Below are 26,338 nucleotides of genomic sequence, written 5' to 3'. Positions count from 1 at the left end.
CATGTATCAACCCAGTCAGCGAGCCTGACCACCCGATCCCGTTACTCGCCTCTTACGACAAGCATGGGTTACTGAAGATCGAGAAACAAATAGAGTTAGCAGGAAAGGGCAGAGCAGAGCAGAATAGAGAGGAGCAGAAAACAGTGAAGTAGAACAGAAAAGAGCAGAACAGAAAAGAGCAGAACAGAGGGTAGAGCGAGCAGAGAGGGTGAAATAGAACAGAATAGAACAGAACAGAACAGAAAAGAGCAGAACAGAGGGCAGAGCGAGCAGAGAGAGTGAAATAGAACAGAATAGAGCAGAACAGAACAGAGAAGAACAGAACAGAGGGTAGAGCGAGCAGAGAGAGTGAAATAGAACAGAATAGAGCAGAAAAGAACAGAGAAGAACAGAACAGAGGGCAGAGCGAGCAGAGAGAGTGAAATAGAACAGAATAGAACAGAACAGAACAGAGAAGAACAGAACAGAACAGAGAAGAACAGAACAGAGGGCAGAGCGAGCAGAGAGAGTGAAATAGAACAGAATAGAGCAGAACAGAACAGAGAAGAACAGAACAGAGGGTAGAGCGAGCAGAGAGAGTGAAATAGAACAGAAAAGAGCAGAACAGAGAAGAACAGAACAGAGGGCAGATCGAGCAGAGAGAGTGAAATAGAACAGAGCAGAACAGAACAGAGAAGAACAGAACAGAGGGTAGAGCGAGCAGAGAGAGTGAAATAGAACAGAAAAGAGCAGAACAGAGAGTAGCAGAGCAGAGAAGAACAGAAAAGAGGAGCAGAGCATAGCAGAGAGGAGCAGAACACAGTGCAGCAGACAAGAATAGTGGAGCGGAAAAGAAAAGAGTAGAACAAGGAAGATCATATCAAACAAACGCTCATGAGAGCAGAGAAAAGGTGGTGCGCCAAGTGGATATTGCAGTATTTTGAAATGTGTTTGTTAAAATTTGAACTGTTTATAATATTTTGGTTGACATGTTGTGTTCAAAGTTATTGTGAGAAGCTGTGCGGTGATATGGATTGTTCATGTTATGTGAGGTGTCTGAATTACAGTGCAGTGCTGTGTGATATTTGGGTGAATTTATACCGCGATGTGCTCTGTTCAGTGTCATGGTGCAGTGGCCGGAGTTGTTTAAAGGTAGTGTACAGTGATGTGCAGAGTTTGGAAGAAGTGATGTGATGTACAAGGGTTGTGTGGTGTTTAGAAGTATATATGGTGACGTGCGGGGTGTAGAAAGATCGTGCAGTGTTATGCATGGGCGGTGTTCAGAAATACTATTTCATATTGAGGAGTGTTTGATGTGCTGTATGGCGTTGAGTGCAGTGTGGACGGCAGAACTTCTGCATTCAGAAGCTGTGTACTATGTGTTATCATATACTTTTGTTCCCTTTCCCACGCAATTGCCATGGTAACCAAACTACGCCTGGGTCGCATGAGACGCCAAATGTAAGCCATACGGCACATACAAGGACTTTCCCAGCTAACAAACCCCACAGCCACTGACTACCACAGTAATCAAACACCACAATACTGATCATGATTACCACAGCTATTAAACACCACAGCCTCTGACTACCACAGCTATTAAACCCCACGGCCTACTGACCACTGACTACAGCTATTAAACACAGCCACTAAACCCACAGCTATTAAACCCCACTGCCACTACCACAGCTATTAAACCCCACAGCCACTGACTACCACAGCTATTAAACTCCACAGCCACTGACTACCACAGCTATTAAACCCCACAGCCACTGACTACCACAGCTATTAAACCCACAGCCACTGACTACCACAGCTATTAAACCCCACAGCCACTGACTACCACACAGCCACTGACTACCAAACCCCACAGCCACTGACTACCACAGCTATTAAACCCCACAGCCACTGACTACAGCACAAAACCCCACAGGACTACCACAGCTATTAAACCCCACAGCCACTGACTACTACAGCTATTAAACCCCACAGCTGACTTAACAGCTATTAAACCCCACAGCCACTACCACAGCTACCACAGCTGATTAAACAGCTATTAAACACCACAGCCACTGACTACCACAGCTATTAAACCCCACAGCCACTGACTGACCACAGCTATTAAACAGCCTCTGACAGCTATTAAACACTGACTACACAGCCAAACTGACCACTGACCACAGCTATTAAACACCACAGCCACTGACTACCACAGCTATTAAACTCCACAGCCACTGACTACCACAGCTATTAAACTCCACAGCCACTGACTACCACAGCTATTAAACTCCACAGCCACTGACTACCACAGCTATTAAACCCCACAGCCACTGACTACCACAGCTATTAAACCCCACAGCCACTGACTACCACAGCTATTAAACCCCACAGCCACTGACTACCACAGTAATCAAACACCACAATACTGATCATGATTACCACAGCTATTAAACACCACAGCCACTGACTACCACAGCTATTAAACTCCACAGCCACTGACTACCACAGCTATTAAACACCACAGCCACTGACTACCACAGCTATTGAACCCCGCAGCCTCTGACTATCACAGCTATTAAACTCCACAGCCACTGACTACCACAGCTATTAAACTCCACAGCCACTGACTACCACAGCTATTAAACTCCACAGCCACTGACTACCACAGCTATTAAACACCACAGCCACTGACTACCACTATTAAACACAGCTATTAAACAGCTATTAAACCCACAGCCACTGACTACCACAGCTATTACAACTACCTATCACAGCTATTAAACTGCCACTGACTATCCACAGCTATTAAACACCACAACTACTGACTATCCACAGCTATTAAACACCACACAACTATTAAACTCACTGACTATCACAACTATTAAACTCCACAGCTACTGACTATCACAGCTATTAAACTCCACAGCCACTGACTACTCACAACTATTAAACACCACAGCTACTGACTATCACAACTATTAAACACCACAACTACTGACTATCACAACTATTAAACTCCACAGCCACTGACTATCACAACTATTAAACACCACAGCCACTGACTACCACAGCTATTAAACACCACAACTACTGACTATCACAACTATTAAACTCCACAGCCACTGACTATCACAACTATTAAACCAACTACACCACAACTACTGACTATCCACAACTATTAAACACCACAGCCACTGACTATCACAACTATTAAACACCACAACTACTGACTATTAAAACACCACAGCCACTGACTATCACAGCTATTAAACCCACAGCTACTGACTATCCAACTATTAAACACCACAACTACTGACTATCACAAACACTTTAAACTCCACAGCCACTGACTATCACAACTATTAAACCCCACAGCCACTGACTATCACAACTATTAAACACCACAACTACTGACTATCACAACTATTAAACACCACAACTACTGACTATCACAACTATTAACCCCCACAGCCACTGACTATCACAACTATTAAACACCACAACTACTGACTATCACAACTATTAAACACCACAACTACTGACTATCACAACTATTAACCCCCACAGCCACTGACTATTAAGCGCTACTAAAATAATACATCAGTTAAATTACCACAGTTACTGAATACTGGAACTACTAAACACGACAGCTTCGGAATACCACCTAAATATAACAAAATTAGGAATAATAGTTCTTCCGTGTGACAGGTATGCGTTAACAGACATGACCTCAGCATGGTAGCATGTCTCACAATAGTTTATGCTCGCATAACTCCATCGAGCCCAATACACATACAGTGTGATAGATATGACAAAGCGTGTATGTCCGGGGGCACTTCGTCTGAACACTGTAGAATGCACTCGTTGCCATTTGTCAGTCCGAGACAAGCCGAATGTAGTTGACGGAAGATAGGAGCGGCTACAACATGGTTTTGTTTGTTTGTTGTTGTTTAAATCTGCACTCAGCAATATCCCGGCTATATATATATATTGCGACGGTCAGTAAATAATCGAGTCTGGACCAGACAATGCAGTGATCAACAGTATGAGCATCGATCTACGCAAGCGAGCCTGACCACACGATCCTATTAGTCGCCCCTTACAACAAGGACAATATAAAGCCCCCCCCCAAAAAAAAATGAAAAATAAAAATAAATAAATAAATAATAATAATAAAAATAAATTAAAAAAATATTAAAAATAATAAAAACAAATAAATAAAAATAAAGAAAAAAAGTCATAGGTGCAAAGACTAGTACCTACTACCTAGTAGTTACTAGAAGAAACCAAATTCCCCTAAACTACCAGACTGGGTCTAAAAAAACAAAATATCAAAACACCAAACAAAAAAGGCACCCTTAAATTAAGAATAAACCCTTTAAAACATCTCTATCCAGCCACACATTACAGTGTAAACTCATAGTCACTATCGATGACAACACATGCTTCACCTAAATTTTGTATTATATGTTGTATGGGAGCGGTGTTGATATAAGCTGTAAATCTTGTTCACCAATCCCAATTCATTTTTATGAATAAAAATATGTTTAAACCACACATTACAGTGTAAACTCGATTATCCTGACTAACTCACAATGTCAAGGCCACACACCGCACGTTTCACAACCAAAACATAAACACCGACACTGCCTCCCCAGCCCTACATTTTAAATTTCAACCCCTTTTCATCTATTTAGTAGACTCCTTATTAGCTTATCAGCAAGAATTTAACTGTTCTGCACAATAAGTCACAATATACTTTACACTACGTACTTAGTTGAACTTATACGCAATCAACTTCCCAACCCTCTTACGTCCAACTTCTCAACTCCCCACCTGAACTAAATTATTTTCAATATACAGGTGTTTTATGATACACAAGTATGTACACAAGCCATTCTTGTAGAAGTATGGGAGACTATGGCACATACATTTAGAACAATACCTTTTTCACATAATAGTAGAAATATATATGTGTGAAATATGCACACATCAAAAGACCAGATGGAAGGCACAGGGTGTATAAAATTCCATCACTGATACAATAAAGCCCGACGGGGAGTTGGTTTGGGTGGTCTGTTGTTTAACACCGCACTAGGCAATATTCCAGCTATATGGCGGCGGTCTGTAAATAATCGAGTCTGGACCAGACAATACAGTGATCAACATTATGAGCATCGATCTACGCAGTTGGGTTACGATGACATGTGTCAACCAAGTCAGCGAGCCTGACCACCCGATCCCGTTAGACACCTTTTACCACAAGCATGGGTTGCTGAAGACCAATCTAACCCGGATCTTCACAGGTAACATGGGCAGTAGGCAAATGTGTAGCTTAGCCCAGTGAAAAACAAGACTCACAAAACAGGACTCATAAAATACCTAAAGGTATTTAAGAGAATTTATGGATGTCAACTTCTGTATTTGTGGAACACGATGTTACAGAGTATATTCTTATCCTTCATCGGGTGAATGGAGAGACTAGAAACTAGGAAACAGAAAGCTAAAGACGTACAGCGATAAACAAACAGTGATAAGAACAGTGATAAGATAACAAGGGAAGCCAGTACTTCATTAGCGCTAAATTGGTAGGGTGGATGGACAAATGGAAGCCAGGGATTGTTAATCCCGGCATGAATAATGAGATAACAATGGTGGCATTTAACAAGGGAAATGCAAGCCAGGAATTAATCCAGACCTAATTAGTGATGTAGCAATAAATTAAATGATTGTTATCCTTTTTACAGACTTTTTAAGAGCGCTCATTTATTTCAACGAAAACACACTCGGTTTCTGGAGTTATTGTTGGATTATTGTTTGGACAAGTTAAAGGATTAATTACAAAAATGCCACAGAATTTGAAAGCATGTTCATTTTGTCCACCAATACAATCTCATTGTAACTGTACCGCCAATGTTTAGTTTCTGAACCTGAGAGAAAACAAATCTGTTCACTTCGCGCAGATGTTCGAGGGAAAACATGGCTAGTAGAGTTATCTCCCTGGAATGGACCTGCTGTATCTCAACATGCATTGTGACTATTTCGGGGTATTGTATGAACAGGCATGTAATAGTAGATAAAATAGATCGAAATGGCTTTAATTCTTTCAGTTAGGAAGACTTGAGATATTTGAAAATATACAACGCTGCATTAAACAGCATTTCAAGCACATCACGTCGAGACGGCTTACTATGTTAGGAGAGCCTGAAGTGATGCTGTTCTTAGACGAGTCTCCTTTGGTGAAAACAGTGAGTTATTGAGTTTATTATTACGCCGCTTTTAGTAATATTCCAGCAATGGACAGGGGTAGCAGTAATGGAGGCAGGCTGGCAGGGGTAATGGAGGCGAAGAACAAAGTGATATGCAACGAGTGGCGCTTAAAATGTTGAATAAAATATCCAAGATATTTTTATGGATTAAACTTTTTTTATTAAAATAAAAATATAAATATTAGTCCATAAAATATCTTGGACATCTACGTACAACTTGTAATTCATAAATATATCTTGGACATCTACGTACAACTTCTAAATGCCATTGAATAAAATATATTAATAAAATAAATATTAAATATGAGGTTTGATATCTGAGAGCACAACCCTGTGAGGAAATGGGTGTCTACCTTTGATGGTGGCGATATTTTGTTTTGACAACAAACAAGGGAAGTACGTTGCCAATCTTTGCTCGCTTCGCCTGCATATAGCAAGACTGGTAATTTTTCCCTCTCTTGCGCAACCCTAATTGCGCTACAGTTTGCCTGTGGACCATCTGTCAATGTTTCTCTTCAATGGCCGTCAGATAGTCTTCCTGTGCTAGTGAAATTATTAAATCATGGTGCAGAAACAACATTTTATTGCAGACTTGTATGGCATAAAATCATCTAAACAAAAAGATAGAGATTCAATAAAATTAACTAATAAACATCATTAAAGTGTCACAGGAGGTTATCACAGGAGGATCATACAAAACAAACTCAACATCGGTTATAACGAAATCAAAGGGACCGCTATATTTGTGTTCGTAATAACCATAGTTCGTCATAAGCACTTTGAATACAATTTACAGCAAGTGACTGAGAAAAAACCTCAGTTCGTTATATCCGTCAGTTCGTTATAAACGTTGTTTCCTGTATACATGCGAAGGTTCCAATCGGGCTGTTTGAGCTTTAAATCAAAATGCACAACAGCACTTATGCTATTGCCTCGAATCGGACACGGTACAGATTGTGAACAGAGTCGATTATACAGATATGTTGGGTCTTACATGTGAAGGTGAAGCGTCAAACTATTAATCTGGCACATAGGGATTCGTGTGTTTTCAAACGAAAGTAATCGCCATAAAATGTGTCATATATAATACTATGTAATATATCCGCCAGTTCGTTATAAGCATGTGAAGGTTCCGATTGGCCTCGTGATATGAGCTTTCAATCAAAATGCATAACACTACTTATGCTATTGCCTCGAATTGTACACTGTACATATTGTGAACTGAGTCGATTATACAGATATATTTGGTCTTAGAAGCGTCAAGCTATTAATCTGGCACATAGGCATTCATGTGTATTTTCAAACTAAAGTAATCGCCATAGAATGTGTGCTAGGAGTTGGTGTGCGTCTTTCCCATTGGCACAAAATTATCGTCTTGCTCAAGAATATTGAAATCCACCATTCATACTATCCACGTTATATTTCCCCGGCTGGCCTCCATGTAAATAAATACAGTATTACCTAAATTAGTAATTTTCATTGACAAGATCTTTAACGATACAGCAACAGTTTTCTAATATCAAGATAAGTGTTACTCGTCCCGTTTTCCGTTCCCACCTTTCCGTAACCGTCAAGAACATTCGTCACCACTCGCCCGTTTCCGTAACCTCCGAGAAGATCGCTATTCGGCTTGTCCCGGAATAACACGAGTGGGTCACGAATGCCGCAAGAAGTCGCCATTAAGCTTGTCCCGGAATAACACGAATTAATCACGAAGGGGCGGGGCGGGGCGGGGAGAATTGAGTGCGTATAGTTTTACGGTTTTTCGTTGCCAATAGTTGCATTTATCAATATTGCAGCAATATCACGGCTGGGGACTTTAGTAATGTGCTTCACACATTGTACCCATGTGGCGAATCGAACCAGGGTCTTCAGCGTGAGGAGCGAACACTTAAACCACTTTGCTATCCTTCAAGCCCCGTTCTGAAGCAACTAGGGGAGTTCTGGGTAAGTTGTGTCTAAAGTTGCTTCCCTTATTCGTACAAGGATACGACGAGGTGTTCGAATCCTGCACAATCCATAGGTCATCCCATCGCCGTCTCGGCCATTCTGGAAATCGTTTCACGAAATACATCAGTGGAATTATTTCTTTTTACAATCTGAATTATATATATTTACATGTCTGACATAAGAACGATATAAGAACAATTTGATTGTTTAAAGAGATAAATTAGGTTCTACCGACATGACTACACTTGGAATTACATATTTGTGTTTTCAGAGTGGGAATCATTTCCTTTTGACTTCATCGATTCATTTGGGGAAACATGAAGCGTATACAGGTGCTCGAATCGGGGCGTAATGACCATCCAAATAATAACCAACACCGTTGTAACTCCACTTAACCCCGCCATGAGGAAAAACACTGTCCCTTTCAATGATCCAACAGTTGCTGAATACACGGACGTGTAGGCAACCTGCGATATCAAGTTCATTACAGTCTCCACAACTCCTATTCCGGCAAAGACGGCGCCTTGTTCTGTTTGGGATGTCATACGGGACATACTGCCCCGGATCACGGGAATAGTTGTCGCACTCACGATGCCAACCACCGGAACCAGATACAGCATCCAACCGGATGTCGCCAGGCCTTCCAATACACATGCTAGGGCAGCGTCTACGGCACCAAGTAAAGCAATTGTTTGATCACGAAAGTGTCTCTGGAGAAATTTGATTGCGATCAAAGAACCAACATTTGACAGTCCAATTCTAAGCGCACCGAAATACCCAACCTGAACAGAATTCCAGCAAAACGGTCTGTTCAGGGCGTACAATGTTTCAATGCCTACTCGACCAACGACACTAAAAACTGCGAAAAGAAATATTAAAAGCATTATTCTGTATGCCCCTGTTTTTGTTCCCTTCTTGAAGAAATAGAATCCAAACACTTTTTTGAAATGTGTAATAGGAGACCATGGCTGCTTGGTTCTACTGTCCATTGTCTCTGGGAGGAACAGGATTATGACGGCTGCTAGGAACACCGTACAAGTCATGATGATGTTCAGATTCAGATATCCAACCAACGGTATGAAGAACCCGGTGATCAGCATCCCTGCACAGGCAGCTAGTGCCACACACACTTCCAATGCAGATGTCGCCAGGATCCGCCCACGTCCATTAGAAGTGATGTCAGCCGTGTACGCGAAACTCGCCACAAGAAAGGCGCCAAATGATCCCCCGAAGCCGTCCAGAACATACGCAATGTAAAAATATTTGTAATCCATTTCTAAAGCCATGATCACAACACAGAAAACGTATCTGAGAAAGAATCCGACGCTTGGGATGAAGAACAACATCTTTCTGCCGAGGTAGTCGGAGGTGGAGCCCAGGATGACATTGACGAAGATTGCTGGGACGTTATTGACGACGGCGAGAAGAAGGAGGAAGTTGGACGTCTCTTGTTGCACCTTCACTAAAGGGTCATCTGTCGTGGATGACGTGTTGACCTCGCAGGCAGAGCTTCCTTCATCCGACGTGGTGGTGTTATAGCCATCGAGAAGTCGTGCGTGGACATACTGGCTGATGATTGGCGATAAAGACACATTGGCTAGGGCTACAAGGAAGGAGACTACTGCACATGCTATTGCGCTCCACAGGAAAGGAACAGATCTGACCACCCGACTCTTGTGCTTTTCCGGAAGAAGAGGAGAAGTCTCCTCCCTGTCCATTTTGAATAGGACAGTGTATGTTGGCAAGCTTTAGTGCATGTACGACAGACCGATATCTGAAATATATATAAAAACAATCACATTTCATGTTATCCAACAGGTAAATTGTCTTTTTATTGTAATTGCTGGAGGAGAAATCACCTTTGTCAATATTCTCTTGAATCCTTGATTTGACATGTCTTGGAAGGAGTGAATAATTGCATTTAAGGGGCTGCGTCGTCACTGTCTGGTACGTCGTACTAGCTGAGAGAGAGGTTGGAGTGAGTGAGTGAGTTAAGTTTGACGCCGCTTTCAGCAATATTCCAGCAATGTCACGGCGGAGGACACCAGAAATGGGCTTCACATGTTGTGCCCATGTGGGGAATCGAACCTGGGTCTTTGGCGTGACGAGCGAGAGAGAGGTTGGACACTTCATTGTAGCGACATATATTGATGTGTACAGTTGCGTCCCTCGACTACAATCCTGTGGCAATTCGTTCGACTGCCAACGTAACACAAACGAATTCGTGATTTGTCAAAGCCGTGCTCTTTGGAGTTGACAATCAGCATTACTTCGGGGTGTCGTCCCTTCAGACAAGCATGGAGTATTATGGACCAACTCAGACCTCTGCACTGGGTTATGGACCAACTCCGTTCCTGAAATTGTCGTCCCTTGAGACAAGCATGCCGTGTTATGGACCAACTTCGTGCCTGACATTGTCGTCCCTTGAGACAAGCATGCCGTGTTATGGACCAACTCCGTGCCTGACATTGTCGTCCCTTGAGACAAGCATGCCGTGTTATGGACCAACTCCGTGCCTGACATTGTCGTCCCTTGAGACAAGCATGCCGTGTTTTGGACCAACTCCGTGCCTGACATTGTCGTCCCTTGAGACAAGCATGCCGTGTTTTGGACCAACTCCGTGCCTGACATTGTCGTCCCTTGAGACAAGCATGCCGTCTTATGGACCAACTCCGTGCCTGACATTGTCGTCCCTTGAGACAAGCATGCCGTCTTATGGACCAACTCCGTGCCTGACATTGTCGTCCCTTGAGACAAGCATGCCGTGTTATGGACCAACTGCGTGCCTGACATTGTCGTCCCTTGAGACAAGCATGCCGTGTTATGGACCAACTCCGTGCCTGACATTGTCGTCCCTTGAGACAAGCATGCCGTGTTATGGACCAACTCCGTGCCTGACATTGTCGTCCCTTGAGACAAGCATGCCGTGTTATGGACCAACTCCGTGCCTGACATTGTCGTCCCTTGAGACAAGCATGCCGTGTTGTGGACCAACTCCGTGCCTGACATTGTCGTCCCTTGAAACAAGCATGCCGTCTTATGGACCAACTCCGTGCCTGACATTGTCGTCCCTTGAGACAAGCATGCCGTGTTGTGGACCAACTCCGTGCCTGACATTGTCGTCCCTTGAGACAAGCGTGCAATGTTATGGACCAACTCCAGAAAGGCCCAATCGTCTTTTCAGACAAGTATGCAGTGGTATGGATCAACTTCGTGCAGGGCCCCGTTGTCTTTTCAGACAAGTAAGCATTTGTATGGATCAACTTCGTGCAGGGCCCTGTCATCTCGTGTCCCGGGCCCAAAGACTAGCATGGAATGTTATGGACCAGATTTGTGTCGAGCCCTGTTGTCTTTGGAGACAGAAGGGGAGTGGTATGGACCAAGTTAGTGTCGGGCCTTATCTTCTCTTGAAACAGGACCAGTTTCGTTCCTGCGCCTCTCGTCCTTTGAGATATAAAAACGGTATGGACCAACTACGTGCCAGGCTCTGTCGTCTTTTAAGACAAGCATGCTGTGTTTTTGAAAAACCGTTTGGACCGTTCTGGGGTTTAAACGTGTCTTACCTGCCAGCATCCAGTTTCCCGGTTTGAGCTGGAAAGGGAAAATATGAATACTGCAGGCAGCAGCTTGTGACCAATTATACATGATATGCCTCATCATATGATGATATGATAAAAACATTCTCAACGTCTATTGTAGCTGTTATTCCAAGCGAATCATATACTCAACAAAGTTAGAAACGTGACACACAAATTACTAAAAGAACCCTTTTCAGTTTCTAGTTGTGCCATACACATGACCATGACATGTTGGTTGTTGGAACATGGTCCGACGTGAAACATTTGGTGATAACTCATTAAATAAGAGTGAAGCACAACAAACACGAGCAGCGAGTCAAGTGATCACCCTGGCAACCAAACGTTCATTGGAATGCAAGTACACAGGCATTGTGAAACATCGAAATTACAAGTTAAATATAAAAACGAGAATGCCGCGACTCGCAAATCAACAACGTGAACATGCTATGGGCGGCTTCCTGCTAGACAATCCGTAGTCGTAGTTGTCGTAGAACGCGTGTGAAACCAACGGGCACCGTTTCAGGTCACCCATGGCATGGGGCGCCGCGGGAGATGCCAAAAGATGACTTACAAATCAGGTTATCATCTCTGCGACAGATTTGTGACTGCAAAGAGGAAAAGTGTAAGCACAGACCATCCGGAATCGGCTGCGCACCGGAGGCATCCTAGTTGGACGACTGTACACATGACCTATCAAGACGCAATTTCGTGTGTGTACATTTACATATACATCAACGATGGGTCCGCAGACATGCCAGATTCAACCAGATGCAGTGGAACGGGACTGTTTTCACTGACGAGTCAAGCTCCACACTACACTTTGCCGATGCCAGGGTACGACTGACTGACTGACTGAGTTTGGTTTTACGCCGCTTTTAGCAATATACCAGCAACATCACAGCGGGGGACACCAGAAATGGGCTTCACACATTGTACCCATGTGGGGATTCGAACCCGGGTCTTCGGCGTGACGTGCCAACGCTTTGACCACGAGGCCCCACCGCCCCGCCAGGGTACAAGATTGAGGAACGTCACGTTCATGTTTGTGTTCGTGACAACGCTACGCCCCATACTGCACATCTCACGTACAACTTCTTACGAAACGCTGGTGTCGATGTCATGACTTTCCCGTTCCCAAGACTTGAACCCGTCCGAACACATTTGGGCTGAGCAGGGAAGACGAGTCAAACAACAGACGAATCAACCCCAGGCCTGGCAAGAATTTGGGGAAGAACTCGTATACCAATGGCGACCACTTCCGGTTAAATTGGCCCGGAAGTGACGTTGTTTTGCCGTAACGGTCGCCCTAGTAGGTCGGTACCCTGACTTCTGTACCCACACTTCTATTTGGGTAGGGTGCCATGGAACATCTTGCATTATGTTTCAAATATATATGAATGGCAATCCACCTTTCATTGTCTATGTTGTTACCTGGGCCGTAGCAGTATGATACACATCTATTCATAATAATGCACACACTGCTTCTATCCAAGTAAACAAGTGTTGAATCAGTTTGGTCAAATATAATCGTATCTAATTCCTGATGTGAAACGCGATATCGCAAAATGTATAATCTACATACACTTTGGATGACTGCTTTAATTTCATTAGTTCATTTTTTCGCGGGTATTATCATTGATGCATTTTATCAAAACAGATGTTACTTGACTGAATACTGATTCCCTGAACAACAGCTGGTGACTGTATGCATTATAAATTGGACAATAGTATTAGCAAGAGAGTAGTTATGACTCAGGTTTACTTTGAAGGGATTATTATATATTATGGCGTGTCAGCTAAATTCATTGCGAGTGTATCGCTGAATGTAAGGCTGAATCTATTGCTGGATATATAGCTGAATGTATTGCTGAATGTAAGGCTAAATGTATGGCTGAATGCATTGCTGAATGTATTGCTGAATGTGTGGCTAAATGTATTTCTAAATGTATTGCTGAATGTGTGGCTAAATGTATGGCTAAATATATTGCTGAATGTATTGCTAAATGTATGGCTAAATGTATGGCTAAATATATTGCTAAATGTATGGCTAAATGTATATGTATTGCTAAATGTATTGCTGAATGTATTGCTAAAAGTATGGCTTAACGTATTGCTGAATGTATTGCTAAAAGTATGGCTTAATGTATTGCTGAATGTATTGCTGAATGTATGGCTAAATGTATTGTTGAATGTATGGCTGAATGCATGGCTAAATGTATGGCTGAATGTATTTCTAAATGTATTGCTGAATGCATTGCTGAATGGATGGCTGAATGTATTGCTGAATGTATGGCTAAATGTATTGCTGAATGTATGGCTGAATGTATGGCTGAATGCATTGCTGAATGTATTGCTGAATGTATTGCTGAATGTATGGCTGAATGTATGGCTGAATGTATGGCTGAATGTATTGCTGAATGTATGGCTGAATGTATGGCTAAATGTATTGCTGAATGTATTGCTGAATGTATGGCTGAATGTATGGCTGAATGTATTGCTGAATGTATGGCTGAATGTGTGGCTGAATGTATTGGCTGAATGTATGGCTGAATGTATTGCTGAATGTATGGCTGAATGTGTGGCTGAATGTATTGCTGAATGTATTGGCTGAATGTATTGCTGAATGTATTGCTGAATGTATTGCTGAATGTATGGCTGAATGTATGGCTAAATGTATGGCTGAATGTATGGCTGAATGTATTGCTGAATGTATTGCTGAATGTATGGCTGAATGTATGGCTAAATGTATTGCTGAATGTATTGCTAAATGTATGGCTGAATGTATGGCTGAATGTATGGCTGAATGTATGGCTGAATGTATGGCTGAATGTATGGCTGAATGTATTTCTAAATGTATTGCTGAATGTATTGCTGAATGTATGGCTGAATGTGTGGCTAAATGTATGGCTGAATGTATTGCTGAATGTATTGCTAAATGTAAATGTATGGCTGAATGTATGGCTGAATGTATTGCTGAATGTATGTTCTAAATGTATTGCTGAATGTATTGCTGAATGTATGGCTGAATGTATGGCTGAATGTATGGCTGAATGTATTGCTGAATGTATGGCTGAATGTATGTGGCTAAATGTATTGCTGAATGTATTGCTGAATGTATTTCTAAATGTATTGCTGAATGTATTGCTGAATGTATGGCTGAATGTATGGCTGAATGTATGGCTGAATGTATGGCTGAATGTATGGCTGAATGTATGGCTGAATGTATGGCTGAATGTGTGGCTAAATGTATTGCTGAATGTATGGCTGAATGTATTTCTAAATGTATTGCTGAATGTATTGTATTGCTGATTGCTGAATGTATGGCTGAATGTGTGGCTAAATGTATTGCTGAATGTATTGCTGAATGTATTGCTGAATGTATGGCTGAATGTATTGCTAAATGTATGGCTGAATGTATGGCTGAATGTATGTGATGTGGCTGAATGTATTTCTGAATGTATTGCTGAATGGCTAATTATTGCTGAATGTATGGCTGAATGTATGGCTGAATGTATGGCTAAATGTATGCTGAATGTATGGCTAAATGTATTGCTGAATGTATGGCTGAATGTATGGCTGAATGTATTTCTAAATGTATTGCTGAATGTATTGCTGAATGTATGGCTGAATGTATGGCTAAATGTATTGCTGAATGTATTGCTGAATGTATGGCTGAATGTATGGCTGAATGTATTGCTGAATGTATGGCTAAATGTATTGCTGAATGTATGGCTAAATGTATGTGCTAAATGTATGGCTGAATGTATGGCTGAATGTATTGCTGAATGTATGGCTGAATGTGTGGCTAAATGTATTGCTGAATGTATTTCTAAATGTATTGCTGAATGTATTGCTGAATGTATTGCTGAATGTATGGCTGAATGTATTGCTGAATGTATGGCTGAATGTATGGCTGAATGTATTGCTGAATGTATGGCTGAATGTATGGCTAAATGTATTGCTGAATGTATTTCTAAATGTATTGCTGAATGTATTGCTGAATGTATGGCTGAATGTGTGGCTGAATGTATGGCTGAATGTATGGCTGAATGTATTGCTGAATGTATTGCTGAATGTATTGCTGAATAATGTATGGCTGAATGTGCAATGCTAAATGTATTGCTAAATGTATGGCTGAATGTGTGGCTAAATGTATTGCTGAATGTATTTCTAAATGTATTGCTGAATGTATTGCTGAATGTATGGCTGAATGTGTGGCTAAATGTATGGCTGAATGTATTGCTGAATGTATTGCTAAATGTATGGCTGAATGTATGGCTGAATGTATTGCTGAATGTATTTCTAAATGTATTGCTGAATGTATTGCTGAATGTATGGCTAAATGTATGGCTGAATGTATGGCTGAATGTATTGCTGAATGTATTGCTGAATGTATGGCTGAATGTATGGCTAAATGTATTGCTAAATGTATGGCTAAATGTATTGCTGAATGTATTGCTAAAAGTATGGCTTAACGTATTGCTGAATGTATTCCTAAACGTATGGCTTAACGTATTGCTGAATGTATTGCTGAAAGTATGAATGGCTGAATGTAAATGTATTGCTGAATGTATTGCTGAATGTATTGTGAATGTATGGCTGAATGTATGGCTAAATGTATTGTTGAATATATTGCTGAATGTATGGCTGAATGTATTGCTGAATGTATGTGAATGAATGTGTGGCTGAATGTATGTCTAAATGTGTGGCTGAATGTATGGCTGAATGTGGCTGAATGTGATGAATGTATTGCTGAATGTATGGCTGAATGTATTGCTAAATGTATGGCTAAATGTATGGCTGAATGTATGGCTGAATGTATGGCTGAATGTATTGCTGAATGTAATGTATTGCTGTATGGCTGAATGTATGTGAATGTGGCTGAATGTATGTCTAAATGTGATGGCTGAATGTATGGCTGAATGTATTGCTCAATGTATGACTGAATGTGGCTGAATGTATTGAATGTATTGCTGAATGTATGGCTGAATGTATTGCTGAATGTATATGTATATTGCTGAATGTGTGGCTGAATGTATGGCTAAAATGTATGGCTGAATGTATGGCTGAATGTATTGCTGAATGTATGGCTGAATGTGTGGCTAAATGTATTGCTGAATGTATTGCTGAATGTATTGCTAAATGTATTGCTGAATGTATTGCTGAATGTATGGCTGAATGTGTGGCTAAATGTATTGCTGAATGTATTGTATGAATGTATTGTCTAAATGTATTGCTGAATACATTGCTAAATGTAATGTATGCTAAATGTATTGCTGAATGTATTGCTGAATATATTTCTGAATGTATTGCTGAATGTATGGCTGAATGTATGGCTGAATGTATGGCTAAATGTATTGCTGAATGTATTGCTGAATGTATGACTGAATGTATGGCTGAATGTATGGCTGAATTGATGTATGCTGAATGTATGGCTAAATGTGTATTGCTAAATGTATTTCTATGTATGGCTAAATGTATGGCTGTGGCTGAATGTATGGCTGAATGTATGGCTGAATGTATTGCTGAATGTATGGCTGAATGTGTGGCTGAATGTATTGCTGAATGTATTTCTAAATGTACTGCTGAATGTATTGCTGAATGTATGTATTGCTGAATGTATGGCTAGATGTGTTGCTGAATGTATGGCTGAATGTATGGCTGAATGTATTGCTAAATGTATGGCTGAATGTATGGCTGAATGTATGTATGAATGTATTTCTGAATGTATTGCTGAATGTATGGCTGAATGTATGTAAATGTATTGCTGAATGTATAATGTGTGGCTGAATGTATGGCTGAATGTGTGGCTGAATGTATGTGTGGCTGAATGTATGTATTGCTGAATGTATGTGCTGAATGTATTGCTGAATGTATTGCTGAATGTATGGCTGAATGTATGGCTGAAATGTATGTGAATGTATGAATGTAAATGTATGGCTGAATGTATGGCTGAATGTATTGCTGAATGTATGTATTGCTGAATGTATGTGGCTAAATGTATGGCTGAATGTATATGTATATGCTGAATGTATTGCTGAATATATGGCTGAATGTATAAATGTATTGCTGAATGTATGGCTGAATGTGTGGCTAAATGTATGGCTGAATGTATGGCTGAATGTATTGCTGAATGTATTGCTGAATATATGGCTGAATGTATGGCTGAATGTATGGCTGAATGTATGGCTGAATGTATGGCTGAATGTATTTCTAAATGTATTGCTGAATGTATTGCTGAATGTATGGCTGAATGTATGGCTGAATGTATGGCTGAATGTATTGCTGAATGTATTGCTGAATGTATGGCTGAATGTATTGCTGAATGTATGGCTGAATGTGTGGCTAAATATAGATGAATGGATGGCTAAATGTATTGCTGAATACATTGCTAAATGTATGGCTGAATGTATGACTGAACGTATGGCTGAATGTAATGCTGAATGTATTGCTAAATGTATGCGATATGCGTCTGAATCGGATGAGGAGCTCTACATTAACGACAGCCTCGTTTGTCACGCGCCCAACACTTAAAAGTGGATTGAAACACGATAGTACTCGGATGACATTGAAACCCACCTCACTTATTGTAACTGCGTTAAATAGGACATGACCACAACAGATTACGAAACATAGAAGACTCTGAATAGAGAGAGTGAGTGAGTGAGTTAAAACGAAGCGTCGCTGTGGCATTGTTTCAGTCATACAGCGACGAGGCCATATGACGCGTGTAGACAGGTGCATAAATAATAAGAAGATATATTTAGAAACAATTGTGTCCTACTTATAGCAGCATAGCAATATCAGAGACGGACACAGCTTCTTTTTTTTGGGGGGGGGGCAGTTAATTTTCACGAGAATTTCACCCCCACCCCCCTCTGGATCCGCCTATGGATATCATACCTGCAAAGACGTGTACACAAATCTACAAAAAATATATTCAGCATAGGAATATCAATACCTGCAAAGACGTTTACACAAATGTACAAGTATGACGTTTGTCATACATATTCCAGCATAGCAATACTAATACCTGCAAAGACGTTTACACAATGTACAAGTATGACGTTTGTCATACATATTCCAGCATAGCAATATTAATACCTGCGAAGACATTCACACAAACGTACTTGTACGAAAACTTGACTATTCATTCTTAAACAGACGAAAACAATGAAAGTTTGAAAGCACTACCTGTGGATTAGGTAAGACAGATTGAGACATGACATATCTTACCTCGAGAAGGTAACTTGAACCACACGTAAAGGACATGTAATGCACCCCGCCGCTATAACGATGACTCAGGTAATTCGGTGCAAGTGCATGTTCTGACCTAGGAAAGATAATGGAAGGCATAGTTGCACCTCTGTGCTGTATTTGTCCCTTCACACAGAAATCTAGACTGCATATTTGTCATGTGTCCATTGTTTGCAGTGTCCCTGTACATGTGATTCCAAATGAGTTATTGTAGCTGCTTGTATTAGTCCCCACTCATGCCTGTGTGCTTGTGCTGGACGGGGCGAAGTGGTAGCCTTGCGGTTAAAGACCCGGGTTCGATTCCTCACATGGGTACAATGTGTGAAACCCATTTCCGGTGTCCCCCGCTGTGATATCGCTGAAATATTGCTTAAAGCGGCGTAAAACCCAACTCACTCACTCACTTGATAATCCTAGCCCACTGAGATTCCATGCCTCAGGTTAACATGGATTCCCCATTCAGCACACTGTATACTGAGCCAGAGGTTGACAGTCCTGGTTTTATCCCTTTAATTCTGAGTGCCAGGCAGGGTAACAACAAGTACCATCTTTCACGCGGCCATTAGATCCAGCTCCATAACTCTTGGTGTCCCAATAGATGCTTTAACCTGGAAATTATTTGACTGACTGACTGTCTGAGTTTGGTTTTACGCCGCTTTTAGCAATATTCCAGCAATATCACGGCGGGGACACCAGAAATGGGCTTCACTCATTGTACCCATGTGGGGATTCGAACCCGGGTCTTCGGCGTGACGAGCCAACGCTTTAACCACTAGACTACCCCACCGTCCCAGGAAATTCGTTGAAATTTAACGTCAAATAGGCGTATTGCTCTTGCCAATATTCGAGAAATATCAAGGCGGGGGACCCCAGAAATGGGCTTAACACAGTTCACCCATGTGGAGGATGAGTTCAGTTTAACGCCGCACTCAGGCGGGGCTGGACCCCGCCGCACTCCAGCACTATTGGTGTGATCGTTTGCTGAAGTGAATGAGTTTACTTGTACGCCGCACTCAGCAATATTGGTGTGATCGTTTGCTGAAGTGAATGAGTTTAGTACGCCACTCAGCAATATTGGAGATCGTTTGCTGAAGTGAATGATTTTAGTTTTACGCCGCACTCCAGCAATATTGGTGTGATCGTTTGCTGAAGTGAATGAGTTCGGTTTGACCGCACTCAGCAATATTGGTGTGATCGTTTGCTGAAGTGAATGAGTTTAGTTTTACGCCGCTGTTAGCATTATTCAACAAAATCACGGCGGGGTAACACCAGAAATGGGCTTCTAGTACCCATGTGGAGAATCGAACCCGGGTCTTCGGCGTGACGAGCGAACGCTTTAACCACTAGGCTACCCCTACGCTCCTTGATACCTATGATATGAAACCTGTACATGCAAACGGGGTTACTGACATATTCAATATGACGCACGTTTGCTTACATCTTATCTGTCAAGTAACTACGTAACTGAGTAATCCACTGTCATTCCGTTGTTGGTGAATACTGTTAAAAGGGCTGATGATGACATCTTTGAGAGACCAGGCATGACGACGTCACAAGACCATCCCAACATGTCCCCGATACCTTCGTGAGCCATTGAGCATTTACTCTCATGTTTGTTTGTTTGTTTGTTGTTTTACGCCGCACTCAGCAATATTCCAGCTATATATCGTCGGTCTGTAAATAGTCGAGTCTGGACCAGAAAATCTAGTGACCAACAACATCAGCATTCATCTATGCAATTTAGGTATGATAACATGTGTCAACCAATACAGACACCCTGAACACCCGATCCCGTTAGTCGCCTCTTACGACAGGCATGGGTTACTGAATACCAATTATAACCCGGATCCTCGCGGGTCTTGTTTTAAAGTATATTCCTCATAAAAGAGTAAGAATATACGTCGATTTGCTCAAATTACAGAACCTGTCATCCACAACATCCCCCTCTACTCTCATATTGAAATTCAAGTTGGGTATTGAATTTCGGTTTCTATAATTACTACATAAACACTGTGTTTTATTATTAGAGGTATTCTATATGTAGATGCATCACATCGGGGTCTTTACAACAGAGCTTGTAGATAAGACTATCTGAAGTTGATTAACTCAAACTTTACCACAGTGTGCTGACTACCATGCATACTCCCTTGAATACAGGAATACTTTGAAAGTTACTATTTTAAACACGTAATTACATTGGTCAACATATCACCTACCATAATGTATTGGAGTCACAGGTCGTGATAAATGTATCAATAATTACTCATGTTCAGCATTGAATATTTGTATTATTGACTGGTTGAAATAGTTACAGCAGAATGGATATGGTACATAGGAGGGGACCCATAGTGACCATACATTGGTGATAAACGTAGCAATAGTTACATATATTACACTGCCCACCGCCCTTAACAACATAATCCCGCCGGAGACATGGTTGATGACAACACTGTTGTACACCACAACGACACGGTGGTGCGACCTTCCACACTGAGGCATTCGACTTGCCCAACTGACTGAAATTGACATCCTTTCGTGCTTCCATTAATAATTCCGAAAACCGACCTGCTTAACCTACTAATATACCACAGAGTAAAACGATTATAGGTTATAAAGGGTGTATATAGTGGCCGCTTGTATACTTCCTCAACATCACAGAATTTGACCTGACGTCACACATTATGCTCTCTGGGTTTAGGTGGTCTAAAAATAGACAACTACCAGCTGACTTCAAAAGAAGTGAAATATTTGTCAAAAGTTGATAAATAATACAATGTTAGTTATATATTAAATCAATTACCTTACTTCCTGATTGGTGCTAATTACGATTCCCCCACGTCGAAGTCTATATTTCATACACAACGCCTTGTGACAGGTGAGTCTGAAGCGGCAATGACGAGACACATTTCACAGCGAGGTCCATGCAAACAATTCAAGACTCAAGTATATACCTAATGAGTGAGTGAGTGAGCTGGGTTTTATGCCGCTTTTAGAAATATTCCAGCAATATTGCGGCGGGGGACACCAGAAATGGCATATCACTAATGAATAAGAATATACTGGTGTTGTTCAAATTACAGAAGCTGACATCCACAACATTCCCTTCTACAGTCATGTTGTAATTCACTATTGATTTTCGGTTGTATAATTACTGGATAAACACTGTGTTTTAATATTAGAGGTATGCTATATGTAGATTCATCACATCGGGGTCTTAACAACCGAGCTATTTTCGCAGTTTGTAGATAAGACTATCTGAAGTCAGATTACCTCAAACTTTAAAACACAGTAGGCTGACATCCATGCATCCTCCATTGAATACAGGAATACTTTGAAAGTTACTATTTTAAACACGTAATCACAATGTCAACAGGTCAGCTATCATAATGTATTGGAGTCACAGGTAGTGATAAATGTATCAATAATTACTCATGTTCAGCAATAATTACTTGTATTATTGACTGGTTAAAATAATTACAGCAGAATGCATAGTGTAAATAGGAGGGGACCCAAAGTGACCATTGGTGTACCATGGGTGATATCATACCTCTACATTAATTTTAAACGCATAATTACATGGGTGAACAGGTCACCTATCTTGACATATTACGAAAAGTAGTCACAGGTTGTGATAAACATAGCAATAATTACTCGTGTTCACCATTAATTACTTTATTGATTGGTTGAAATAATTACAGCAGAATACATAGTGTAAATAGGAAGGGGCCATAGTGACCTTCCATTGACAAAGGTCAACTATGTATTTCCACAGTAACTTGTTACATATTGCACTGCTTGGAAATCAACAGGATTTCTCTCGATGTAGGGGTGACAGGTTGTAGTAGAGTGGCCAAAATACATAGCTAACTTTATTAAATGATGTTAGTTGGTTTGAAGATGCGCGTATGTACCAGCGTGTCTGAAATATATCTCCACAATAGTAATGCATATTTAGGGCAGTTATCTCTTCCACCATGACGTTTGACCTGGTTAATTGTTCGTTAGGCCAATACTATTCGTGTGAACCCAACTGACAATCCGGGGCGTTGGGTATCCTTGTGTTAAAGCTTCGCTCTCCTCGGCGCAGACCCGGGTTCGATTCCCCACATGAATACAATGTGTGTAGCCAATTTCTGTGTCCCCCGCCGTGATATTGCTGGGATGTTGTTAAATCGGAGTAAAACTAAACTCATTCACTCCTGATGGTGTACTGATGGCCTGCTGTCACAACCACTGGGAACAGCAACACCCTATTACCAACGTAGCTGAACACGTGTCCGCTCTACGACATGAGACTGTTCATCTTTTGTAACACACTGGTTTGTCATGAACAGTTTTTTAAATAATGTATATCATTGTTTTTATTTTGTACTTAATTGGGCGTGTTCTGAAAGAAATGTCATTACCTTTGATAATCTGTTGTGACCAAGTGATAGTGCCGTGGAGCAGCTTCTGCCAACAGAAATTTCCAGTGTCGATTGTGTGCATTTATAATCGGCAACTCGTTCAAATGCAACAATAGGCTACAGATAACTGTTTCTACACTTCAAACTTGTATTTGTTTATTTTCTGCTTTCATAAGATTAGTCCAGAGTTTTCTTCTTGTCAAAACTTCTTTGTCTACACAAGATTTTTTCGCCGCTCATAACACCGATCTGGGGAGGTGGGGTTAGCCTAGTGGTTAAAGCGTTCGCACGTCACGCCGAAGACCCAGGTTCGATTCCCCACAGTCCTATCTAGTTCCTCTGTTAACTCATTCCCACATGGGTACAATGTATGAAGCCCATTTCCGGTGTCCCCCGCCGTGATATTGCTGGAATATTGCTGAAAGCGGCGTAAAACTAAACTCACTCACTCATAACGCCGATCTAAGGGTATGATCGGCTGAGTGGGTATGATTGCCGCAAGGGCGAAAGATCTTGTGTAGATAAAGGAGTTTTGACAAGGAGAAAATCTGGACTCGTCTTTTATATATGTATTGTCAGTACGTTACTATAGACTTATAAATATATAGGTACAAATGTTGAAAAGTCAAGTGAGTGTGTATGACATTTCGCCACTTTTAGCATTATTCCAGTAATGTCCCTTGACACCTGACATGTGTGGAATCGAACCCGGGAATTCGGAATGACGAGTGTACGTTTTAATCACGAAGCTGCCCCACCGCCCTGAACTACATAACACCACCGGAGACATGGTCGATGACAACACTGTTGTATGCCACAGCGACACGGTGGTGCGACCTCTCACACTGAGTCATTCGACTCGCCCAACTGACTGAAATTGACAACTCTTTCATTCATCCATTAATAATTGTTAAAACCGACCTATTCAACCAAGAAATATATCACGGAGTGCAACAATGATAGGTCATGAAGGGCGTATATATTGGCCGCTTGTATACTTCCTCATCATCACAGGAACTTACCTCACGTCACACACATGTGCTCTTTGGGTGTACGTGATCTAAAAATAGACAACTATCAGCTGACTTCAAAAGAAATGAAATAATTGTAAAAAGTAAGTAATTATACGATGTTGGTTAAATATTGAATCACTTGCCTTACTTCCAGGTTGGTGCTAATCACGATTTCCCCACGTCGAAGGCTATACTTGATATACAACGACCGTGTGAAGCATTGTGACAGTTGAGCCTGAGGCGGCAATGACGAGACACATTTCATAGCGAGGTCCATGCAAACAATTTAATATTGAACGGCTTCGCAGCCTGGTGTGCAGCCGAGGACTTTGTGATTTGAATGGGAACTTCCGAGTAAATCCACTTTTGTCAAATGCTAAATACATTTAGCACTAGCGCACTTCTTCCGGACAGTGTGCATGGCTTGTTGAAGTTTAAATATTGGTGTAACAAAAGTAGTAACTGTACTACTGATCTATTATCCAGATGTGACGAGGCAAACATCAAGGATACGAATGGTGCTTATGGTCGCATCAGCTGAACATGTATATCAGCGCTAGCTGGAAAACATATTCATATAAATGTTTTATATATGTAACTTTTGCTTAATATTTCTGCTATATGAGGTAGGTCTGTATACAATTTATATTCTGTTTTGCCGATGAACTTCTAAACACAGAGAGAGAGAGAGGGGAGAGAGAGAGACAGAGAGAGAGACAGACAGAGAGACAGAGAGAGAGAGAGAGAGAGAGAGAGAGAGAGAGAGAGAGAGACTTCAGTCAAGGAGATGTATCAGTATTTATTGTGAGGTCAAATGTGTCATACATAAACGTTCGAACAACAATCTTATACACACATTGCTTCTTGGTGGGGGATATAGAATTTCAAATGATAAAGCTTGAATACACATTGACATCACAATGTGTCTTCTTTCAACACAACATTCAGGTACAAGTCATGCAAATATTTGGTCAGTAAATAGAGAAGATTAATATTATCATTATTGTGTCAAACATTGTAAATCGGTAAGTAGTTACAGTATAATATTCTGCAAAATATACAATGCCCGGTTAAGTTACACTAAGTCAGTACATGCATGTAACTAAACAATTACATCAGAGGGTGTATTAACCAAATAACCAAGTGTGTTTCAGTGGGAACGGGCGGTGGGGTAGCATAGTGGCTAAAGTGTTTGCTCGACACGCTGAAGGCCCGGGTTCGATTCCTCAAATGTGTACAATGTATGAAGCCCATTTCTGGTGTCCCCCGCCACGATATTGCTGGAATATTGCTAAAAGCGGCGTAAAACTAAACTCACTCAGTCACTCCAGCGGGACAGGTTGCTGTTGACTGTCTTCATTATTTATCATGTATTTTAATGTTCCCGATTCACTAAAAATTATTTCTATCAGCATTAGATATGTATGCATTCTTTGATGTGTTTACCGTTCTATATTTTAATGTTTTGATATCGAGAGGACGGGACACGTTGATATATGGTTTTGAAAAGAGGGAGACTTTGTGTTTGATTATAAAGTCGTTTACGTCATACCAAACACGTACTAACTAGTCTATTGCAGCCAATACTGGTCAGATCCAACATACGTTCATTAGAGCAGAGAAAAGGGGTGGGGGTGGGGTGTGCCGAATGGATATTGCGATAGATTTTGAGAGTGAGTGAGTGAGTTAAGATTTGAACTGTTTATAGTTATTGTGTGATATGTGGTGTTATAAGTTATTCTGCAGTGTTGGTTGGTGTTTAGGACGTTCCCTGCAATGTGGGGTGTTTAGAGGTACTTTGCGTTGGTATTTAGAAGAAGAAGATGAAAATTGTTTTATTTCCGTGTCACACACTGTAAAATAATGACAATAGAAATACACAAATA

The 26,338-nt window shown here is 41.1% G+C and overlaps 1 protein-coding gene across 6 annotated transcripts; it reads right to left on the bottom strand.

The window, feature by feature from the left end:
- Nucleotides 1-6,814: 6,814 nt before the first annotated feature.
- LOC124265887 (solute carrier family 46 member 3-like) lies at nucleotides 6,815-24,748 on the bottom strand. 6 transcript variants are annotated; one of them, XM_046700737.1, is made up of 4 exons: nucleotides 24,601-24,737; nucleotides 19,013-19,109; nucleotides 11,762-11,789; nucleotides 6,815-9,972 (listed from the first exon to the last, which is right to left on the bottom strand). In XM_046700737.1, the coding sequence occupies exon 4, from the start codon at nucleotides 9,914-9,916 to the stop codon at nucleotides 8,450-8,452; it is 1,467 nt and encodes a 488-aa protein (XP_046556693.1). In that variant the 5' UTR covers nucleotides 9,917-9,972; nucleotides 11,762-11,789; nucleotides 19,013-19,109; nucleotides 24,601-24,737; the 3' UTR covers nucleotides 6,815-8,449. The 6 variants fall into 6 exon arrangements, with proteins under 6 accessions (XP_046556693.1, XP_046556692.1, XP_046556691.1 ...); XM_046700736.1 differs by lacking the exon at nucleotides 24,601-24,737 and adding an exon at nucleotides 21,834-23,083; XM_046700740.1 differs by having other exon boundaries at nucleotides 9,921-9,972; nucleotides 24,596-24,748.
- Between the last annotated feature and the right edge of the window lie 1,590 nt (nucleotides 24,749-26,338).

This window comes from Haliotis rubra, unplaced genomic scaffold (assembly GCF_003918875.1).
Source record: "Haliotis rubra isolate DU_JTF1 unplaced genomic scaffold, ASM391887v1 Scf122, whole genome shotgun sequence".
Lineage (NCBI taxonomy): Eukaryota > Metazoa > Mollusca > Gastropoda > Lepetellida > Haliotidae > Haliotis > Haliotis rubra.
Note: the sequence above shows the minus strand (reverse complement) of the source record. Positions and strands in the feature narration are given on the sequence as shown.